The sequence below is a fragment of the Phallusia mammillata genome, chromosome 6 (genome assembly GCF_965637545.1).
Source record: "Phallusia mammillata chromosome 6, kaPhaMamm4.hap1.1, whole genome shotgun sequence".
NCBI classification, from domain to species: Eukaryota; Metazoa; Chordata; class Ascidiacea; order Phlebobranchia; family Ascidiidae; genus Phallusia; species Phallusia mammillata.
In genome coordinates this window covers 5,929,854-5,953,841 of record NC_137257.1, presented here as the reverse complement: position 1 = coordinate 5,953,841, position 23,988 = coordinate 5,929,854, and the positions used below count along the sequence as shown (strand labels likewise).

Here is a 23,988-nt window from a genome sequence, read left to right as displayed (position 1 = left end):
AAGGAAACATGTAGTAGGCTGCCATAAAAATGCTTAAAACTAGTAACATACCGTTTTTTCTTGTTATGACTGTAATGTGCTTGTTCTTTTGTTATGTTTTGTTTCACATCATTTATAGTCAATCGGAATTTTGTAATAAAACAGGTATACAAACATTAAATCAAACAGTTTGTACAAATAAATTTATTTCCAATTGTTAACAATGATTTCTATGGTTTTGAAGAATTGTCACGTGATCGTCACGAATCTTTCCTTCACAAAAGGAAAAAGCCTGAACGGGAGCAAAATGGCGGCATGGTTCAGTAGTTTTTAAACATAGTCGAAACGGATGAATTCCATTGATCAGTTTTGGAGTAAGTTTGTACGGTATATCGTAAGCTTGATTCTTTGGACTGATTGTTTAGGCGATTGTTTATTACATAATAAAGGCATTGTTATTGTGTTGTACAACAGTGACTGTTAAAGGCTAAACGTTTTTCTTACCGGTATTTAACAAAAACATTTGCTTATATGAAAGTAAGTTATTTATTTACTGTTTTATTTTAAGTTTATGCATGTTATCTATGTTAAAAGTACAATTCATACGTCCCGTTACTTCCTTCCAGTCTTTAGTGTTTTGTCTCGTTAACGGTAGGATTTCTAGTTTTCTCTTCGGTTTAGGCTTATTCATTTTCTGCATTTCCGAAGTCATTTACCGTTTGTGTTGCATATACATTGCTATATTTTTACTTAGATAAACCCAGAGTTAGATTAACTCCTCAATGGTCATCACAATGTGCAAGCTGACGGCTGTAACTGCATGGAGGTAAAAGGTACTTTGCTTTTTGCCATTCAGATGTGAAAATAAGTAATCCTGTAAACTACGTATTATTGCAATAAATTGTTGGTTGGATCTTTTTATTGATAAACCGAATAGTTTTTGCTCTTAGGGCCAGTAGTTTATTAAATAATAAACAGAGTGTGTGTATTGGGTAAAATGTAAATTGAATTATTATTGCAGCAAGATAAGTTGAAACAAACTGTTGGGTTTTGATTTTAGTAAACAATAACTGTAAAAAATCATGGTATGTTGTCGATAGCTTAAACTACAAGGCAAATGTACAGGACCAAACGGCAGTGACACCAGCATGTTATTTAAGAGGCAAGACACGTTTTAGGCGTTCGACGCTTTCTGCCTCTAGAAACTCGCCTTAAAAGTGTAGGACATCAGATTTAAATTGAACTGGTCAAATGCAACTGAGTCTAGGTCCGGGAGCTTACAACTTTTTGCTATTGGGGGCCACATCACAAGTACAGTGTGTACATGTTTTCAGAAATAACGGTTAAAAATAAGATTGCCAAAGTGCCGCGTCGTTCGTATGTAGAATACATTATCCAAGGGTTATGTGCGGCTTTGTTAAAAACAAAACTGTTTACGATTCATTCCTTAATGTTTATGACGTCATATATTATAGTGTTTCCATTTGTGTGGCCAGTTTTTTCACATCGTTTTGAATATTTTACCACACAAAGTGTAAATAAATCTTGTAGCAACTGGACGCGTACGTATATTTTTATCTTTTGTTGTGTTAACATCCACTTTGGGACAGATTGTGCTATGTCTAAATTTGTACGTCTCTTATCCGTTAAGATTGTTTGCAAAACTGCGCTTGCCTTGACCATGCTGTTGTAAAGTTTATATTTATATTTTATCTTAAATAATGTTGTACAAGCCCGATCAGGTTTGGCTAATTTCCAAAAAAATAACGATTCACTCGAAATTGAAAACCTATTGCCTTTGTTTTACCAATACTGTACACAAACTCAAAATGCTTTTTTGCGGCATTGGTTTTGCATGTTACCTATATTTGTGTCTACTTTTATATTATAGCGTCGCATTTACATTTTTACTTGTTTTAGGGCAGGGTAAAGCTACTAACACATGAACTCACAATAAAAAAATTTGCCAAACTTCCGATAGATGGAGCAAAGAGCATTCGTGAATATTTAAAAAGATGTTGTGTTAAAAAAATGCTGACGGTTACGTTTATTTTTTTAGGCTGAGGTTTCATAATAATAATAACAAAAAAAGCAACCTAAAACCCAGTTCTTTATGTTAAATTTAGTTCCTTACCCAGTCTCAATGCTTTTTAAGTAACTGTGCTCTTTACGTCATCTATCGGTATTTAGCAAACGTTTATACTGTGAGTTTCTGTGTTGGAAGCTCTACCTTACGGAAGCGACTGCTGATGAAATATGAAAGTCCTAAGTCACATTTTTTGTGTTGTTTGCAAAATGGCTCTTATCTCCAGCCACGAATGGAAACAACTTTAAAGACGCAGCGACTACTAATGATAAATGATTGAACCTAAGTTTTGTACACTTTTTGTTGTTTACGAAATAACCCCTAAATCTAGCGAGGGACAGCAAAAATTTTTGAAATGCAGCGACAGCCGACGATAAAAAAGTGCGTGCTATGTATATTTTTGTGTCATTTGCAGAATGGGTCTTAAGTCCCACGATGGCTGACTCTTACAATATCTAATAATAAATAAATATATGTAGCTCTGTTCCATATATTACTGTATTGCCGCAACACTTTAGATGACGTAGTTTAACTATATGTTCTAAATCACAAGAGTTCTCACGTAAGTTGTAGATGCCAAATAACTGTTACGTGTCTTGTTCGTGTTTAGTTTTTTTTTTTACAGACTGTTGTCTTCTTTAAAGTACCGATGTTGCCAAGAGAACGATCAAGTTAAAAGGTACCGATTATGTGACGTCAAATCAAATAAGGTGAAAATCGAATTAAAATTATTGCTTGAGTTAAAGTTGGTGAATTAGCCTTTTCTGTATGACGTCATTACCAAGACACGTCAATATGAAGATTTGTTAAAAAAGATTGTCATACGCTAAAATACACTAGTGTTTACACTTCTATACACTAGTTTATCTGAAAAATCTACTAACACCATACCTCACGGCAGACCCACATTTATCTAATTTTCGATAGGTGGCGCAAAGTCAGTTTTGGGGTAAGGTATTAGCACTCAAAATTCAATAAAACTAGCTATAGGACTTCATTTCTAAAAAAAAATTAAAAACTTACATCCTATCCCTACCCCTCTTCAGCTGCTAAATAATAAATTCAGCTTTTTGCGCCCTATCGAAAATTAGCTAAATCCGGGGCTGCCATGAGGTATGGTGTTAGTGGCTCTACCGGTTTATATGATATTGTCTTTCGGTACACCACCAGAGGGCACTAAGCTTTACATACTAGATACCCTGCAGCACCACAGTTAGGTATATCTATACATATGTATGCAGTGGCGCAACCAACGATCAACATTAGTTTTCCACAAAACTCTTAAATCATCCAGTGCTTAAAATATCATGTCCGCGAACACTTAATTCGAATGGTCTGAAATGCTATACTAGGGATGGGGAACCTTTTCATTCATAAGGGCCACATAACATTTTGGCGACACTTGTATAGGCCGCATAGACTATTTACATTACGGTTGTTTCGTATTTTTTCCGAGTAGTCTCGTCTAACTACTAATAGGTAATTTCCCACTACAATGTTCAGGATTTATTTTACCTTGATTTGCTTGAAACATATCAATGATCTGAGAGTAGTTTGTGAAGAGACGTCATTTATTTGCGTTTTTGCACTTTTGCGACTTTCCGGCCTACCTTAAGTCTTCTTAATCCAGACAAATGCAGCTTTAACAGTAACGACTACAGAACTAACAACTAATTTTGCCGTATTTGAACAAAAAGATTGAATAAATGAATTAAACATTTATAAAGAAATATAATATAGCTGTTATAAAATGAGGGTTTCAAAACAAAACATTAGACTAAAATTTAGTGTGTAACGCAAATTTGTCTTAAACCAGCAGTTTCAGTTTTTAACCTAATCCGTTTGTTTACATTATGAACTTTATTATTATTGATGAAAACTTGTTTTTCAAATAGCTATAAACATTGTCATACAATTCTGATGTTATATTTGTGGATATTATCTCTGATTTGAATTTAAGTATACCGTTTGTTTCCCGTATAGCCTTGGTTCGTGTATTATCATTTTGTCGTATCCCGCTGCTTTATACATATTGTTTTTTCTCAAAGTGATGTTACTCCAATGCTCTGAAAAAAATATATCGTGCTGGTTGGCGAAACGTCAGAACACAACGAGTAGTGTATAAACTAAATAATGCTTTTCGGGCAAGTGTGTTTGTTAACCGGCGTTTCAATGTCCTAATCAGATTAGAAGTCCTCAGAGCATTATTTAGTTTATATATATTCTATGCCTGGCAGCAACAGTTTATACAACGATTAGTTTGTCTTGCACAGGGGTGGGCAACCTTTTTAACACAAGGGCCAGTTATGAAAATGTAATGCTTACAGGAGGGCCGCACATCAAATAAACACTGATTCACATTTTCAGCTTTTACCAGCTGTTAAACGTAACATCTCAGTCAATCTGCGTGGCAAAAATCTGTTACACCTTGACCGTACAAGACAAGGTATTGTTGCAAAACTATTCTTTACTATGACAACGTGAAACAAGTAAAACTTTATGAATGAAGATTGTTTTGAATTAGATGCTTCCCTTTCGAGTTCAACTGCATTAGTGTAGCGGTGTAACCTACACGGCCCGCGGGCCGCACGTTGCCCACCCCTGGTCTAGCACCACACCACTTGAACGATAACTTGCGTCATGCACCTAAAGTAATCAACATTATGTTTTAAGTATTTTAGGAAGTTTGTTTCCCAAACACAACCACTTAACCAATGCAGTTGTTTTGGCGTAAATAGCTCCCCAAACACCTGCGTCACGCGCGGCCAATTCCACGCGTGTTTGGCCAATGGTGTTAGGGTCACATACATAGGATGCCCAAGAAGGCCCAGAAGCTGCAAGGTTTTGCACATGTTTTCGACTTCGTTTGTCTCCAAGCAAATGTTGGTGTTCACAAAAAAGTTGGAACGGAATAAAACCAAATAGAATTGGTGTGATACGATTTCTTTCATCCACTTAACTTATTTGAAGGGTCATAGTCCAAATGTTGGCTACAAATTACCAATTTAGTTTTGTGCAAACAATGTATCGGTCAAAACGTTTATCAATAAAGTACTGGAATTCCATATTATGTTTTTGATGATTAACAAAATCATCAGCTCTTTCACAATTATTTAAAACTGTTTGCATAGTTTGCACTAAATGTCAAATGATACTTTAAAATAACTTTTGAGTGTAGACTATTGTTATTTTTGCAGGCATTTCAGTCATGTTATGGTGTTTTGCAATTTCTTTGGAGAAATTGCTTTCTTTTGTTGCTTAAGTACACCAGTTAAAATTATTGCCTATCTTCAGGTTACCTTAGAATGACGCACACTGCTGCCTGATGCACTTTACCCACGCAACCCACAACTACAACAAAGTTTTTAGTCCAGTTTTGACCTGTTAAATAGATTTTGAAACAACGCAGAGAGTTAGTCACAGAGCAATGCACACCAACAACTTTCGTGCTCAAATAACTTCCTTTTCTCCCAACTAATTGCTTACCACATTCTGTTCGAAAGCTATTATCGCTATTTCCATCTCGCAAAAGCATGTGCGACAAAAACAAAGAAAAGAGAATCAATACTTTACAGGCTCGTTTTCCGGCCACACTAGTGTTTTCAAATCAACCTTCAACGGCGGAAATATTTAAAGGTTTTTGTGGAAGTAAATAGTATACTACTGACATGTTCATACACACGAAAAAAAACCTTTTGAGTAGACCCTGTGTATCATATTGCTAAAAAGTTTTAATTGTTTAAGATAATATCCGATACTTTTTACCTGATTTCAAACAATCAAACAATAACTTCGTATCCATTAAACTATTACATACATTCAAAATCACCGTATACGAACAAATAAACAACACTTGTGAGAGAAAAAGAGAATCGCTGCATCGCAAGTTCTCACCTTTGGGCATCGATTACGAAATGTGCATTTGGCAAAAAAACATAACCATTTACTTTTTTGTCGTTGTAAAAATTAGTAATAAAAAAGGTTAACCAAGGTACTTACGATGATATAAGATTTAACCTCTTTTTATTCGACAGGAAAAGTTTTTTCCGCAACTTGGGCCGCTTCCTGTTTCTGGTTATGTAAAATAAACACCAATTTGGCACAACGTTATGCTTTAACAAGACTATCCGCGTATTGTATCGCGCTGGTGCAAAAAAATGCCTAGAGTATATATAAGCCCGTACTAAGTGACGGTTTTGCATTTGAAAAACTTTGGAAGGCAATATTAGAAATCTAAACATGAGATTTTCCGCAAAGGTTTGCCTGTTTCTGCTTTTGCTTATCGGCCCAAATATGGGAACCTACAATTTTGCTAAAGGTAAGGTTAAGACAAAAATTGACCATTTATTGTTGCATACTATTTCCTTAAAATTGTGGCATCGCTGTTTAAATTTAACGATATATTAGTATTAAAAAACTTTAGCAGCAACTTAAGGCAACACAAGTTATGTAGATAAGAAAATAGTGGTAACCGCATTTTAAATTTAACAATCAAAATATGTAAAAACTTGTAAATGATCAAACAAAAATATTTCCGCATAAACACTTTATTGTTTTTCTTTTGCAGCTGTAAAGAAGGACGTAAGTATGTGAGATGGTATCAGGGATCTGTAAATTCTAATAATTTAATTTTTTTGAGAACGTTAGTTGTACCATTTTTTGTCGCCATGATAAGGGATTGGTTAGCGTAGTGGTTTCCAAGTTTTATCGACGAATTGCTCACTTAACAAATCAAAACATTTTCATTCCTCCCCAATAGACTACATAGTGTATACTAAACCATACAAAGCTTGTCGTCAACTTTGCAGGTTATATTCCTAGAGTTAACCACATGTACGAATTAAAGTAAATACCTCCCTGGTTGGGAACCATTATTGGCGCAACCGCTTTTGGTGTTCACAATATTGTGAGAAGTAGTCTAGTCTTGACCACTTGTGTTTTCCTGAGCATAAAAGTCGAAAAAATCACATAAAAAAATGATATGACGGACTTGCAATAAAACAGTCAATTCGGCGGAAAACTCATTTTGAGCATATATTACGCAGTCAGACGTTGTACACAGTTAATAAAATACCGATGTGGTGATAATCCGGCGTAATTTGAACCAACTGGCTACAGATCATTTTTGAAAATCTATTACTCATGTAATGGTCATTTGTACACCACCTCCCCTTTATTTCCCAATCAAATTATCAACGTGCTACTGTTGCCAGTGATTATTCAATTTTTTGTTTTGTTTACAGATTATAGTTAAACCCATAACGGAAAGAGACCAAGTTTATCTGAAGACCACAGGAAGAGGGGTTTGGATGTAAATGACTTTTTTCAAAACAATTTAAGCTTTTAACTTAACTTAAAAATTTGACGTCAGATGCATCGTCATTGGAAAAATACATCTTCGATGCGATCCAAGCTAACGTCGAACCAAGGGTTGACCTTTTCACTGCTTGTCGCAAAACCTTTGACAATTTTATATTTTGTCCAATAAAATTTGTACAATTTTGTGTTACATTTAATGTAATGTATGTCAACGTTAATTTTTTTTGATAACAATGTAAATATTTTGTTTGCAAGGTTTTATTCACAAAACACCATTTACAGAAATGAATGGTTTATTAAACTTCCAACCCTTTTTGGACAATAAAATACCTTTGGTCGTTATTAAGCATGGTTTGAATGAAATTCTAAAATTTTCCGTTGTAATCAGAAGTAGGCTAGGAATGTACCGCTTTTTTTTATTATTTTTCAGAACTGATTTTTTTCCAGTTTGATTACGAATTTTAAACCTTACCTGCCGCATTGTTTTTATCAAGTAATATTTGGATCCAATTTGCCGAACAGGCAAACTGTACCAATTTTTGAGTATTTAAACTGTCAATGAACCAAAAAATATTTTAAACTTGACTGTAGTGTGGTTTCATGATAATTATTTTCGTGCATCATTTTTACATGTAGCCTATGTTTTCTTAGCGTAGCTAAACCAGTTGTGCTGATTCAATGAATAACATTTTCACAATAACCTTACATGCACCCGTATCATCTTTAACTGTACATTGCATTTCAGTCCCTTTGTATTATAACTTATAAACGCATAAAAAGTCGTGACAGTTTGTTGCATTTGTTTGCTATACATTTCGATGTTTGAATTAAAAACAGTAACACGTTGCGCCCCAGTGACACATTCACGAGGAATATTACTTACATAAATACTTTTAAAGCCAGCGAATAAATTATACAAAAAATGTAAATTTTGTTGTAAAGTATGTAAAAGCGTTCTCATATACAGATTGCATAAACAGTGAAAAATGGGTTAATGTACATTAGCTTCCGGTGGATTTAAAGCTGCAACTAAGCGAACAATTTTGGCAGCATGTAGATACTGATTGTTGCAAGACAATGAACACGAATCTAGTCTGGTCTGCAAGTTGATTTTAAATCAAACAGTTCCTATTGTGACACAAAGTTCACTTTGTTGGTTGTTTGTAATAAAACTGCAGAAAGAGCATTACTTAATAATACATTATGAGACACTTGTTTATTAAACATAAATTATATTAACGATTTTTTTACAGAAACAAAATATTTAACATAAATAACTTAAGATAATATGTCCACAAATATAACATCAGGATTCTCTGTGAAGGTCGTCCAAACCTTTTTGAAAAACAAGTTTAAATCTACGATAATAAAGTTTATGATGTAACCTACGGCGTATAGGTTAAATGGTGAAACTGCTGGTTTAAACCGCCGGAAAGTTTTTTTCCACAGCTTAGGCCGCTGCCTGTACCGGTAATGCAAAATAAACACCAATTTGGGATAACGTAATGCTTTAACACAGGGGTGTCCAACCTTTTTGGCCAAAGGGCCACATGTGGTTTACGAATGATTGCGCGGGCCACTCGAGTGCTTACTGCTAATTTGTAATCATAGAAATGGCTGTCCACATGTCCACTTTTCTTGGAATATTCTGTTAGCGTTACTTGCTTTTCGTTTCCTATTTGGCATAATCTATATCACTGCAGAGTGCGAAAGATATTTCACCACTAAATGCGTTTAGCGCGAGTCTCTGATATCAGATGTACATCAATGAAGCAAGAAATATTACTCAATGACTACTAAAACACGAGTAAGATTGTGGACGTAACAATGCAGAAATTGTAATGAAATTGTAAATGTGCATTGTCATGCAATAAAAGTAACTTGAACAGTTGTGTATTACTCTATTAACAAAGAAATAAAGCAAACAATAAATGCCAATCCTCGGAACATAAGATCGCCATAAATTGCGCAGGCGATTAAGATCATGGTATAAGTCATTTCGAAAATACCGCGCTGGCCACTCAGAACCTTCCTGCGGGCCACGGGTTAGACACCCCTGCTTTAACATGACAATCCGCCTAAACTTGTGCCTGTTGCGGAAAAGGCCCCAGAGTATATCTTTACTGCAAATTTTGCATGATATCTAGTGTTTCACGGAGACGCAGCAACACTCATAACCTTTTAGGTAAATCTACGGAAAAAAATTAAACTGTAAATTAGACATTAACTTGACTTTACTAACGAGGGAATATTTCGAGATAAACTATTTTCTTTTCGAAATTTGAGAAATAAATTATTATTGGCGACGACTTGTAATGCATTAGTCAATAGGCAAAAGCTCGTGTCCTCTGGTTTAGCTGATGAAACGTGTTTTGTAGTTTATACAAGTTGTTTTAATGTTGTCCATATGTCCGATAACAAACATCTACAAGACTGGATGTGATGAAAATACAGATGATGATTGCTAATTTCCGAACGTGGTTAAAGCGGTACCATAGTCCAGTGGTTCTCAAACTTTTTTTGTTGCGACGCCTCTGGAAAAGTTTTCTGGATTTACGACGCACCAGCAAATAAAAGTGTATGAGGAAACTTATTATTAAAGTTGTGTTTATTGATATAACAACAAAAAGCAATGCATAATATTTAATGTTGTTTGTTTTGAACGCAAACATGCGTTCAATCCGGGCTTTTGTTCTTTCAACTATTGCCACAATTGCATTGTCTTGTCTGCCGCAAGGCCTCAACAGCATCAACAACGAATTACAATGAAAGTAATGTTACAACTTATGCATAATGAAGTCTTGTGCACAATAATTTACTGCTACAACTCATGCACAATAATTACTTCAAACTTTTGCTAACAATTATTCGTTATAACTACCTCAAGCTATTGCTAGAAAAGTCGCCTTTATTACATTGTTATGAAACAAGACTCCATTCACATAATCAAGTTTAATGCCCGCCAAGCGTCGCCCCAGACACGCCCCGATAACGCACTTGCTGCATGGGCTGTCTGGTGTTGACGTACATTAACGGGCAGCCGCGTTTACGTCGATCCGCAATCTACGCAAAACGTCTTTGGACGTAGATATACGTCAACCGCATTGAAGGTGTTAACCTCATTTTCAGGAGATAAACTGAGTTTAGCCACGAAACGGAACTATTCTGCGACGCCCTTGGAAAATTGAAATGACGCACCAGGGCGTCGCGACGCACAGTGTGAGAACTACTGTGATAGTCGGTTGCAATAAGGGTCACCAATCGCCTTATTATATTTAAAAGGTAAACTGCTATATTCTGATCTAGTTATCCTTGTCCTGTATTAATATTAGAAATGCCCTATAACTATATTTATCTTTATAACTAACTTTTAAACGCGGCTACAGTATATACGTGTGTTGGTAAAGCAATCTTTGTAGATAAACGCTTTCAGTTGTGAATTTACAGTCAAGACGACAAATGGTATTAGTTGGAGTTTTTGGAGTAAATAAAGATGCCAAGCTTTATGTAAATTTTAGATTTAATACCTTATAACCAGTGTTTCATCCAGGAACGGAACGAAACCATATAACGTTATTCGTTCTGAGCAAATTTTTTATTTCGTTATTTCGTTCTGGACCGATATTTTCATTTCGTTCCGGTCCGACCGAAATAAATTTATAACGGTATTTTTTCGGTATTTCGGTCTTAACAAACGAACATTTCTTTGTGGTCTTTGCAACTATTAAGCGAAAAAAGAAAGAAAGTTGCAACACACAAGAATTATTGTCGGTAGTTGTTACGTCACATAACTTTTGACAATGATGGTCAAACGTATGTAAATTTTAGGAGCTTCAATTTTTATTTTAGCTTAACGGCGTGAAATTTTCAGCAATTGTTTCATGTGAAATGTCCAGAACGAAATTCCGGAATAATAAATAACGGTATTTCGTTCCGTTCCGGTATCTTGAATATTTTTTATTTCGGTATTTCGTTCCGGTATTTGAGCCAAAAATTATTTATTTCGTTCCGGTATAACGTTCCGTTCCGTTCCGGTATGAAACACTGCTTATAACAACAATTTGCTTTTCACTACAAATAATACAACCAGCCTTGCATATTGCACTGATTTATTTTATTGCTGCTCATTTCAACTACTGTACAATCAAGTGGCAGTAGGTTTTCTGCTGGAATGTTTCGTTCTGAAACGGAACAAAATACTTTGATTACAAACAGATTCACGAAAATATTAAAAAGACATTTTTTTACCAATCCATATTAATATCATTGTCAATCATGTTCATCTCAAAAATGTCTTCGATGGTCATCTCCACCTTGGGCATTTGCGTATCTGGTCATTTAAAATGAGTAAATTTCATTTGGATAAGTCAACTACACTATATCATGGCAAAACAAAACAATATTGAGGTATACGCGCAGTAATTAGTTTCCAATATTCATTACAGATTAGAAACTATCACAAGTTGGAAAATGTTTTTTCTACGTTAAAATCAGTTGACATATCAATATATATTTTGAGTGTTTGGAGATTTTCTAAATCTGAACCTAAAAGATTTTTAAAAAGTCAGTTTGATACCCGTTTAAGTCAGTGTACCTTTGCCCTTATAACAACCAGATAAATTTTATTCACATCCTGCAAGAAATACCACCTACGACAAACCAAAAAGGTGATGTCACTGAATTAAAACGTTTTACCTCGCTTAAACGAATTAACCTCACTTAAACCGGATTCGGTTAATCCGGATCTTCGCCTATAATTCGTACAAAACTCGAGGAAAAGTGATTTGTAGTGTAGTTAAACTAATCCATATCGGCAGCCTAATCCGCCCAAATTTTTCGATCCAAACGGGTCCGAATTAACCGAGGTTTACTATTTTATGTAATTATCCACTGACACGTATAAAGCAATATTTGCATTAAATTTTTACTTGTTAGAAAAGTTAGAAACAGCACCACGTAGAGCAGTGGTTCTCAAACTGTGGTACGCGTACCACTAGTGGTACGTCTGAACTTTTCAGGTGGTACGCGAGTCTATTTCTGTGATTTACCTATTACTGAATTTAAGTCCGATATAAAGTTGCAACCCAACTGACAAAACTGATCAGTCCTGGTTTGGGCGAAACTCGTGTTTTGGACATTCTTTTGAAATTGCTAAATATGCTAACTAGGTTAAGAAAATGGGCATATTTCTTGGTTTATCTATTAAACAGATTTTAGGTGGTACGCAACAATAGAAAAGGTTGTCAGGTGGTACGCGATCCGCAAAAGATTGAGAACCACTGACGTAGAGGATATAACTCACCCTGCTTCTTTCCAACAGGCCTATAGTATGCCCATAAATGCGTGTAGCAGTGACTTGGGTAAGGGTAGTACCTACAGTGGTGACAGTAACGTCTGTAGATGTACCCATTTACTTGGTTGTCAGTCAACAGACCACACAAAAGCAGGGCGATCAAACAAAGCTTGTTCATCTAAAAATAAAACAACTTATCCGAATTAAATGTAGATTTAACAATAAATTTTATTGTTGGACAAAATCAAGTCATTAAAACTGTGAATGGCATCTTTCACATGTAGTGTTATCGGTTTTAATGTTAATAGTCGCTGATGAGTCTCAAGGCTACAACCGAGTCACTACAAATTAAAAGAGGTATACCACCGTCCTTAACCTCCCAAGCTCCTGGGCTTGTCAGGACCGGAGTCCTGGAAACTCCACACACGTGTCTTGCACTTCGGTTCGTTTGTTTATTGTTCACGAGAAGAGAGAGAGATGGTAGAAGAGGAAAGAGATCGAAATGAACGAGTGCGGTTTTATATATACCCGGAAAAAGGCGTTAAATCGTACACATGTGCTCTTGCGATTGGCTCTTGCACAAATTCCCACACAAAGCAGCATCCAATCACAGCACGAGACAAAACATACGGTTAAAGCACATAAACACCAGATCACAAAGTTGCATCTGCATCCTAATTAACTGCGACAGGAAATATTACAAAGTCCGAACACGATTTGTCATTACAGTGGGATTTGGTTGCTATACATTTTAACTTCCTCGCAGCTTTTGAGCTAGCGAGTCAAAACCGAGCTATTTTGGTAAACAAATATTGCAAAGTTTGCACAAATTATGTCGCAACCGCTACAAAATACCCCCCGCCATTTTTTTGAGCAATGAGCAATATATGGTCATTGCGGGATTGGGCATGAAAGTGGCACACAAAAATTACATATCATACACAACAGAAAACAGTACGCAATTGAAAATTTGTTGATTTTTGAAAGTTTCTGGATCAACCACACAACGATGCACAAGTAACATAACAAATACGATATTGTCTGTATTAGGCATTAAAACGTTTTAAGATTATACATTCAAAAACAAACAACATTCGCTTTTACACCACACTAATTATCGAATTTCATTATCGCATTTCGAGCGTAACGTTTTGTTTCTGGAGATTGATTGTCTCCAATCTTCAGACATCTGAATTGCTGAAATTATGTGTCTGTCAGTATGGTGAATTTGAATGTCCTTTGCTCTTGATCGCAATAGCGGTTCGAAGGCACGTCGCTTCTGAAACAACAAAATAACAAGCAGTATACCGCAATAACAATGACATTATTTTACAAGAAAGTTTCTACGTTTCAATGTGTAACAATAGAACATAGTAATTACGGTAGAGCAGCGCATTTATTGCCTGAGAATCGAATTCAGTATTATGTGTTACAATTGGGCAGGCAATAAACTTCGCAATTGAACTGGTAGTCTTGGCTGACTATATTTGATAATATGTGCAAAAAATTAATACGTTTGATAAAGCAGAACACGAAATCAAGTTGTGATTTAATGAAGGTATGCCCCCAAGCTAGCCGATGTTCAGACTAAACCTTAAAATTGAGATGGTACTCAGGAGTATATTGATGTAAGTAATCATTCGCATAGCATTCATTCTTCGTGGGAAAATAATAAAAAGTACGTACGTGTATCGAGCCATGCTCGGAAGCTACGACAAGCTTCGATTGTTCGTTCTTTTGTAATGTATAGAAAGCGCCTATAGTTGGCGTATCATGCAATGATAATAAAAAAAACAGAGAGCGCCTAGTTGGCATAGTAATGCAATAGTAATAAAGTAATCACCGCCTATTTGGCGTAGTAATACAATAATCGGACAAGTAATAAAGACCGCCTAGTTGGCTTATCATGCATGAACAAGAAGAACAATAAACGCCTAGTTGGCGCAACATGCGATGTAATAGCACGGTGGCATAAACAATATACTCCTATGGCTAGGCTAGTGGACAGCACCCACACGATTTGGTTGTTTTTATGGTTAAATTACGTGTTTCTTAAAATCGAGCGCATGAGGTCAACACAGTGGAAGACCGATACAATTCTTTGTGCGCATATGATGTAACATGAGTTGTAAAAAGTTTTTCTTTCGTTAAACAAATATGCATACAAATAACAAATCAGCCAAGAATAGCACTTCAATATTTGCTCACCTGGTTTAAGAAAAGACATCGCACTGCGGTGTAACTGATCGAACGATGATATAGAAACATGATCCAAACGGTGAGAAACAAAAACAAACGTTCGACGTTGATGACAACACATAAAATACAGTTTTCTGCAAAAAGTAAAATGTTTACAAATTCTTAGCTTAAAGAAACAGTCCAGAAATTTGGACGGCAAACTTGTAATTCTTTTGGTCGCATGTCGTAAACTTTGGTGACATCACTAGAGCTTTTCTCAAGTTATCATTCGTTAAACAGCAAATTTTGTTCTCCTCACTCAGGGCACCACATTTTTGTAGTGTTATCGGTTTTAATGTTAATAGTCGCTGATGAGTCTCAAGGCTACAACCGAGTCACTACAAATTAAAAGAGGTATACCACCGTCCTTAACCTCCCAAGCTCCTGGGCTTGTCAGGACCGGAGTCCTGGAAACTCCACACACGTGTCTTGCACTTCGGTTCGTTTGTTTATTGTTCACGAGAAGAGAGAGAGATGGTAGAAGAGGAAAGAGATCGAAATGAACGAGTGCGGTTTTATATATACCCGGAAAAAGGCGTTAAATCGTACACATGTGCTCTTGCGATTGGCTCTTGCACAAATTCCCACACAAAGCAGCATCCAATCACAGCACGAGACAAAACATACGGTTAAAGCACATAAACACCAGATCACAAAGTTGCATCTGCATCCTAATTAACTGCGACAGGAAATATTACAAAGTCCGAACACGATTTGTCATTACAGTGGGATTTGGTTGCTATACATTTTAACTTCCTCGCAGCTTTTGAGCTAGCGAGTCAAAACCGAGCTATTTTGGTAAACAAATATTGCAAAGTTTGCACAAATTATGTCGCAACCGCTACACACACCAGGGGAGGGCAACCTGCGGCCCGGCAAACAAGACGAACTATTATATATTTTTAAGCAGATTAATGCGCCTGATGCTAGTTTTCTGCGACCTGGCAAAATGTGGCTAGAATCAAATGCGAATTATACTTATATTTATGCATATTTGGTAAGCAACGAAGTAAAATCACCTTGTGTTATACACAGGTGCGGCCCGCGATCTATTTTTGAAAAAAAAGTCTTAAAAACATTATTCCTAAACAATACGGTTTTGGGTGGATATTCGTCGGAATATTCCAGTTTCAAACTGGTTTAGACCGGTTTCTGCCTCCTACCGAAGCTCCAAACCGGTTTAAACCGGAATCGGAGATACAAAATTTTGACACGATTTTTGAAAAAAACCTAAAAACCCTTTCCGTTTTTTCGGTTTTCGTGGGTCAAAAAATTGAAGAAAAATCCGATTTTGGGTGGCTTTTCGCCGGAATATTCCAGTTTCAAACTGGTTTAGACCGGTTTCTGCCTCCTACCGAAGCTCCAAACCGGTTTAAACCGGAATCGGAGAGACAAAATTTTGACACGTTTTTTGAAAAAACCCTAAGGCTATAGCCTTTCCGTTTTTTCGGTTTTCGTGGGTCAAAAAATTGAAGAAAAATCCGGTTTGGGTGGCTTTTCGCCGGAATATTCCAGTTTCAAACTGGTTTAGACCGGTTTCTGCCTCCTACCGAAGCTCCAAACCGGTTTAAACCGGAATCGGAGATACAAAATTTTGACACGATTTTTGAAAAAACCCTAAAAACCCTTTCCGTTTTTTCGGTTTTCGTGGGTCAAAAAATTGAAGAGAAATCCGGTTTTGGGTGGCTTTTCGCCGGAATATTCCAGATTCAAACTGGTTTAGTCCGGTTTCTGCCTCCTACCGAAGCTCCAAACCGGTTTAAACCGGAATCGGAGAGACAAATTTTTGACCCGATTTTTGAAAAAAAAACTAAAAACCCTTTCCGTTTTTTCGGTTTTCGTGAGTCAAAAAATTGAAGAAAAATCCGATTTTGGGTGGCTTTTCGCCGGAATATTCCAGTTTCAAACTGGTTTAGACCGGTTTCTGCCTCTTACCGAAGCTCCAAACCGGTTTAAACCGGAATCGGAGAGACAAAATTTTGACACGATTTTTGAAAAAACCCTAAGGCTATAGCCTTTCCGTTTTTTCGGTTTTCGGGAGTGACAAAATTGAAGAAAAATCCGGTTTTGGGTGGCTTTTCGCCGGAATATTCCAGTTTCAAACTGGTTTAGACCGGTTTCTGCCTCCTACCGAAGCTCCAAACCGGTTTAAACCGGAATCGGAGATACAAAATTTTGACACGATTTTTAAAAAAAACCTAAAAACCCTTTCCGTTTTTTCGGTTTTCGTGGGTCAAAAAATTGAAGAAAAATCCGGTTTTGGGTGGCTTTTCGCCGGAATATTCCAGTTTCAAACTGGTTTAGACCGGTTTCTGCCTCCTACCGAAGCTCCAAACCGGTTTAAACCGGAATCGGAGAGACAAATTTTTGACCCGATTTTTGAAAAAAAACCTAAAAACCCTTTCCGTTTTTTCGGTTTTCGTGAGTCAAAAAATTGAAGAAAAATCCGATTTTGGGTGGCTTTTCGCCGGAATATTCCAGTTTCAAACTGGTTTAGACCGGTTTCTGCCTCCTACCGAAGCTCCAAACCGGTTTAAACCGGAATCGGAGAGACAAAATTTTGACACGATTTTTGAAAAAACCCTAAGGCTACAGCCTTTCCGTTTTTTCGGTTTTCGGGGGTCAAAAAATTGAAGAAAAATCCGGTTTTGGGTGGCTTTTCGCCGGAATATTCCAGTTTCAAACTGGTTTAGACCGGTTTCTGCCTCCTACCGAAGCTCCAAACCGGTTTAAACCGGAATCGGAGATACAAAATTTTGACACGATTTTTAAAAAAAACCTAAAAACCCTTTCCGTTTTTTCGGTTTTCGGGGGTCAAAAAATTGAAGAGAAATCCGGTTTTGGGTGGCTTTTCGCCGGAATATTCCAGATTCAAACTGGTTTAGACCGGTTTCTGCCTCCTACCGAAGCTCCAAACCGGTTTAAACCGGAATCGGAGAGACAAATTTTTGACCCGATTTTTGAAAAAAAACCTAAAAACCCTTTCCGTTTTTTCGGTTTTCGTGGGTCAAAAAATTGAAGAAAAATCCGATTTTGGGTGGCTTTTCGCCGGAATATTCCAGTTTCAAACTGGTTTAGACCGGTTTCTGCCTCTTACCGAAGCTCCAAACCGGTTTAAACCGGAATCGGAGAGACAAAATTTTGACACGATTTTTGAAAAAACCCTAAGGCTATAGCCTTTCCGTTTTTTCGGTTTTCGTGGGTCAAAAAATTGAAGAAAAATCCGGTTTTGGATGGCTATTCGTCGGAATATTCCAGTTTCAAACCGGTTTAGACCGGTTTCTGCCTCCTACCGGAGCTTCAAACCGGTTTAAACCGGAATCTGAGAGACAAATTTTTCACCCGATTTTTGAAAAAAAACCTAAAAACCCTTTCCGTTTTTTCGGTTTTCGGGAGTCAAAAAATTGAAGAAAAATCCGGTTTTGGGTGGCTTTTCGCCGGAATATTCCAGTTTCAAACTGGTTTAGACCGGTTTCTGCCTCCTACCGAAGCTCCAAACCGGTTCAAACCGGAATCGGAGAGACAAAATTTTGACACGATTTTTGAAAAAAACCTAAAAACCCTTTCCGTTTTTTCGGTTTTCGTGGGTCAAAAAATTGAAGAAAAATCCGATTTTGGGTGGCTTTTCGCCGGAATATTCCAGTTTCAAACTGGTTTAGACCGGTTTCTGCCTCCTACCGGAGCTCCAAACCGGTTTAAACCGAAATCAGAGATACAAAATTTTGACACGATTTTTGAAAAAAACCTAAAAACCCTTTCCGTTTTTTCGGTTTTCGGGGGTCACAAAATTGAAGACAAATCCGGTTTTGGATGGCTTTTCGCCGGAATATTCCAGTTTCAAACTGGTTCAGACCGGTTTCTGCCTCCTACCGAAGCTCCAAACCGGTTTAAATCGGAATCGGAGAGACAAAATTTTGACACGATTTTTGAAAAAACCCTAAGGCTATAGCCTTTCCGTTTTTTCGGTTTTCGGGGGTCAAAAAATTGAAGAAAAATCCGGTTTTGGATGGCTTTTCGCCGGAATATTCCAGTTTCAAACTGGTTTAGACCGGTTTCTGCCTCCTACCGAAGCTCCAAACCGGTTTAAACCGGAATCGGAGATACAAAATTTTGACACGATTTTAAAAAAAAACCTAAAAACCCTTTCCGTTTTTTCGGTTTTCGTGGGTCAAAAAATTGAAGAGAAATCCGGTTTTGGGTGGCTTTTCGCCGGAATATTCCAGATTCAAACTGGTTTAGACCGGTTTCTGCCTCCTACCGAAGCTCCAAACCGGTTTAAACCGGAATCGGACAGACAAATTTTTGACCCGATTTTTGAAAAAAAACCTAAAAACCCTTTCCGTTTTTTCGGTTTTCGTGAGTCAAAAAATTGAAGAAAAATCCGATTTTGGGTGGCTTTTCGCCGGAATATTCCAGTTTCAAACTGGTTTAGACCGGTTTCTGCCTCTTACCGAAGCTCCAAACCGGTTTAAACCGGAATCGGAGAGACAAAATTTTGACACGATTTTTGAAAAAAACCTAAGGCTATAGCCTTTCCGTTTTTTCGGTTTTCGGGGGTCAAAAAATTGAAGAAAAATCCGGTTTTGGATGGCTTTTCGCCGGAATATTCCAGTTTCAAACTGGTTTAGACCGGTTTCTGCCTCCTACCGAAGCTCCAAACCGGTTCAAACCGGAATCGGAGTCACAAAATTTTGACCCGATTTTTGAAAAAACCGTAAAAACCCTTTCCGTTTTTTCGTTTTTCGTGGGTCAAAAAATTGAAGAAAAATCCGATTTTGGGTGGCTTTTCGCCGGAATATTCCAGTTTCAAACTGGTTTAGACCGGTTTCTGCCTCTTACCGAAGCTCCAAACCGGTTTAAACCGGAATCGGAGAGACAAAATTTTGACACGATTTTTGAAAAAACCCTAAGGCTATAGCCTTTCCGTTTTTTCGGTTTTCGTGGGTCAAAAAATTGAAGAAAAATCCGGTTTTGGATGGCTATTCGTCGGAATATTCCAGTTTCAAACCGGTTTAGACCGGTTTCTGCCTCCTACCGGAGCTTCAAACCGGTTTAAACCGGAATCTGAGAGACAAATTTTTCACCCGATTTTTGAAAAAAAACCTAAATAGCCTTTCCGTTTTTTCGGTTTTCGGGAGTCAAAAAATTGAAGAAAAATCCGGTTTTGGGTGGCTTTTCGCCGGAATATTCCAGTTTCAAACTGGTTTAGACCGGTTTCTGCCTCCTACCGAAGCTCCAAACCGGTTCAAACCGGAATCGGAGAGACAAAATTTTGACACGATTTTTGAAAAAACCCTAAAAACCCTTTCCGTTTTTTCGGTTTTCGTGGGTCAAAAAATTGAAGAAAAATCCGATTTTGGGTGGCTTTTCGCCGGAATATTCCAGTTTCAAACTGGTTTAGACCGGTTTCTGCCTCCTACCGGAGCTCCAAACCGGTTTAAACCGAAATCAGAGATACAAAATTTTGACACGATTTTTGAAAAAAACCTAAAAACCCTTTCCGTTTTTTCGGTTTTCGGGGGTCACAAAATTGAAGACAAATCCGGTTTTGGATGGCTTTTCGCCGGAATATTCCAGTTTCAAACTGGTTCAGACCGGTTTCTGCCTCCTACCGAAGCTCCAAACCGGTTTAAATCGGAATCGGAGAGACAAAATTTTGACACGATTTTTGAAAAAACCCTAAGGCTATAGCCTTTCCGTTTTTTCGGTTTTCGGGGGTCAAAAAATTGAAGAAAAATCCGGTTTTGGATGGCTTTTCGCCGGAATATTCCAGTTTCAAACTGGTTTAGACCGGTTTCTGCCTCCTACCGAAGCTCCAAACCGGTTTAAACCGGAATCGGAGATACAAAATTTTGACACGATTTTAAAAAAAAACCTAAAAACCCTTTCCGTTTTTTCGGTTTTCGTGGGTCAAAAAATTGAAGAGAAATCCGGTTTTGGGTGGCTTTTCGCCGGAATATTCCAGATTCAAACTGGTTTAGACCGGTTTCTGCCTCCTACCGAAGCTCCAAACCGGTTTAAACCGGAATCGGACAGACAAATTTTTGACCCGATTTTTGAAAAAAAACCTAAAAACCCTTTCCGTTTTTTCGGTTTTCGTGAGTCAAAAAATTGAAGAAAAATCCGATTTTGGGTGGCTTTTCGCCGGAATATTCCAGTTTCAAACTGGTTTAGACCGGTTTCTGCCTCTTACCGAAGCTCCAAACCGGTTTAAACCGGAATCGGAGAGACAAAATTTTGACACGATTTTTGAAAAAAACCTAAGGCTATAGCCTTTCCGTTTTTTCGGTTTTCGGGGGTCAAAAAATTGAAGAAAAATCCGGTTTTGGGTGGCTTTTCGCCGGAATATTCCAGTTTCAAACTGGTTTAGACCGGTTTCTGCCTCCTACCGAAGCTCCAAACCGGTTTAAACCGGAATCGGAGAGACAAAATTTTGACACGTTTTTTGAAAAAACCCTAAGGCTATAGCCTTTCCGTTTTTTCGGTTTTCGGGGGTCAAAAAATTGAAGAAAAATCCGGTTTTGGGTGGCTTTTCGCCGGAATATTCCAGTTTCAAACTGGTTTAGACCGGTTTCTGCCTCCTACCGAAGCTCCAAACCGGTTTAAACCGGAATCGGAGATACAAAATTTTGACCCGATTTTTGAAAAAACCCTAAAAACCCTTTCCGTTTTTTCGGTTTTCGGGGGTCAAAAATTTGAAGACAAATCCGATTTTGGGTGGCTTTTCGCCGGAATATTCCAGTTTCAAACTGGTTTAGACCGGTTTCTGCCTCCTACCGAAGCTCCAAACCGGTTCAAACCGGAATCGGAGAGACAAACTTTTGACACGTTTTTTGAAAAAACCCTAAGGCTATAGCCTTTCCGTTTTTCGGTTTTCGGGGGTCAAAAAATTGAACAAAAATCCGGTTTTGGGTGGCTTTTCGCCGGAATATTCCAGTTTCAAACTGGTTTAGACCGGTTTCTGCCTCCTACCGAAGCTCCAAACCGGTTTAAACCGGAATCGGAGAGACAAAATTTTGACACGATTTTTGAAAATACCCTAAGGCTATAGCCTTTCCGTTTTTTCGGTTTTCGTGGGTCAAAAAATTGAAGAAAAATCCGGTTTTGGGTGGCTCTTCGCCGGAATATTCCAGTTTCAAACTGGTTTAGACCGGTTTCTGCCTCCTACCGAAGCTCCAAACCGGTTTAAACCGGAATCGGAGAGACAAAATTTTGACACGATTTTTGAAAAAAACCTAAGGCTATAGCCTTTCCGTTTTTTCGGTTTTCGGGGGTCAAAAAATTGAAGAAAAATCCGGTTTTGGATGGCTTTTCGCCGGAATATTCCAGTTTCAAACTGGTTTAGACCGGTTTCTGCCTCCTACCGAAGCTCCAAACCGGTTTAAACCGGAATCGGAGAGACAAAATTTTGACCCGTTTTTTGAAAAAAGCCTTTCCGTTTTTTCGGTTTTCGGGGGTCAAAAAATTGAAGAAAAATCCGGTTTTGGGTGGCTTTTCGCCGGAATATTCCAGTTTCAAACTGGTTTAGACCGGTTTCTGCCTCCTACCGAAGCTCCAAACCGGTTCAAACCGGAATCGGAGATACAAATTTTGACACGATTTTTGAAAAAACCCTAAAAAGCCTTTCCGTTTTTTCGGTTTTCGTGGGTCAAAAAATTGAAGAGAAATCCGGTTTTGGGTGGCTTTTCGCCGGAATATTCCAGTTTCAAACTGGTTTAGACCGGTTTCTGCCTCCTACCGAAGCTCCAAACCGGTTTAAACCGGAATCGGACAGACAAAATTTTGACACGATTTAAAAAAAAACCTAAAAACCCTTTCCGTTTTTTCGGTTTTCGTGGGTCAAAAAATTGAAGAGAAATCCGGTTTTGGGTGGCTTTTCGCCGGAATATTCCAGATTCAAACTGGTTTAGACCGGTTTCTGCCTCCTACCGAAGCTCCAAACCGGTTTAAACCGGAATCGGAGAGACAAATTTTTGACCCGATTTTTGAAAAAAAACCTAAATAGCCTTTCCGTTTTTTCGGTTTTCGGAGGTCAAAAAATTGAAGAAAAATCCGGTTTTGGGTGGCTTTTCGCCGGAATATTCCAGTTTCAAACTGGTTTAGACCGGTTTCTGCCTCCTACCGAAGCTCCAAACCGGTTTAAACCGGAATCGGAGATACAAAATTTTGACACGATTTTTAAAAAAAACCTAAAAACCCTTTCCGTTTTTTCGGTTTTCGTGGGTCAAAAAATTGAAGAGAAATCCGGTTTTGGGTGGCTTTTCGCCGGAATATTCCAGATTCAAACTGGTTTAGACCGGTTTCTGCCTCCTACCGAAGCTCCAAACCGGTTTAAACCGGAATCGGAGAGACAAATTTTTGACCCGATTTTTGAAAAAAAACCTAAAAACCCTTTCCGTTTTTTCGGTTTTCGGGGGTCAAAAAATTGAAGAAAAATCCGATTTTGGGTGGCTTTTCGCCGGAATATTCCAGTTTCAAACTGGTTTAGACCGGTTTCTGCCTCCTACCGAAGCTCCAAACCGGTTTAAACCGGAATCGGAGAGACAAAATTTTGACACGTTTTTTGAAAAAAGCCTTTCCGTTTTTTCGGTTTTCGGGGGTCAAAAAATTGAAGAAATATCCGGTTTTGGGTGGCTTTTCGCCGGAATATTCCAGTTTCAAACTGGTTTAGACCGGTTTCTGCCTCCTACCGAAGCTCCAAACCGGTTCAAACCGGAATCGGAGTCACAAAATTTTGACCCGATTTTTGAAAAAACCCTAAAAACCCTTTCCGTTTTTTCGGTTTTCGTGGGTCAAAAAATTGAAGAAAAATCCGATTTTGGGTGGCTTTTCGCCGGAATATTCCAGTTTCAAACTGGTTTAGACCGGTTTCTGCCTCCTACCGGAGCTCCAAACCGGTTTAAACCGAAATCAGAGATACAAAATTTTGACACGATTTTTGAAAAAACCCTAAAAACCCTTTCCGTTTTTTCGGATTTCGGGAGTCACAAAATTGAAGACAAATCCGGTTTTGGATGGCTTTTCGCCGGAATATTCCAGTTTCAAACTGGTTTAGACCGGTTTCTGCCTCCTA

General features: G+C 37.8%; 1 protein-coding gene across 1 annotated transcript; it reads left to right on the top strand.

Annotated features, from left to right (window-relative positions):
- Positions 1-269: 269 nt before the first annotated feature.
- LOC145233353 (uncharacterized) lies at positions 270-8,283 on the top strand. The gene is made up of 7 exons (XM_080098065.1): positions 270-353; positions 734-805; positions 2,691-2,775; positions 6,323-6,383; positions 6,633-6,646; positions 7,309-7,376; positions 7,437-8,283. Exons 2-7 carry the CDS (start codon positions 762-764, stop codon positions 7,480-7,482), a joined length of 318 nt encoding a protein of 105 aa, XP_079954191.1. The 5' UTR covers positions 270-353; positions 734-761; the 3' UTR covers positions 7,483-8,283.
- Positions 8,284-23,988: the final 15,705 nt, after the last annotated feature.

Bases quoted from the DNA above. Each gene is read 5' to 3' on its own strand.
- LOC145233353 (XM_080098065.1), top strand. From the start codon at position 762: ATGGTCATCACAATGTGCAAGCTGACGGCTGTAACTGCATGGAG. The intron at 806-2,690 runs GTAAAAGGTACT...TTTTTTTTACAG, and splicing joins ACGGCTGTAACTGCATGGAG to ACTGTTGTCTTCTTTAAAGT. The intron at 2,776-6,322 runs GTGAAAATCGAA...TTTTCCGCAAAG, and splicing joins GTGACGTCAAATCAAATAAG to GTTTGCCTGTTTCTGCTTTT.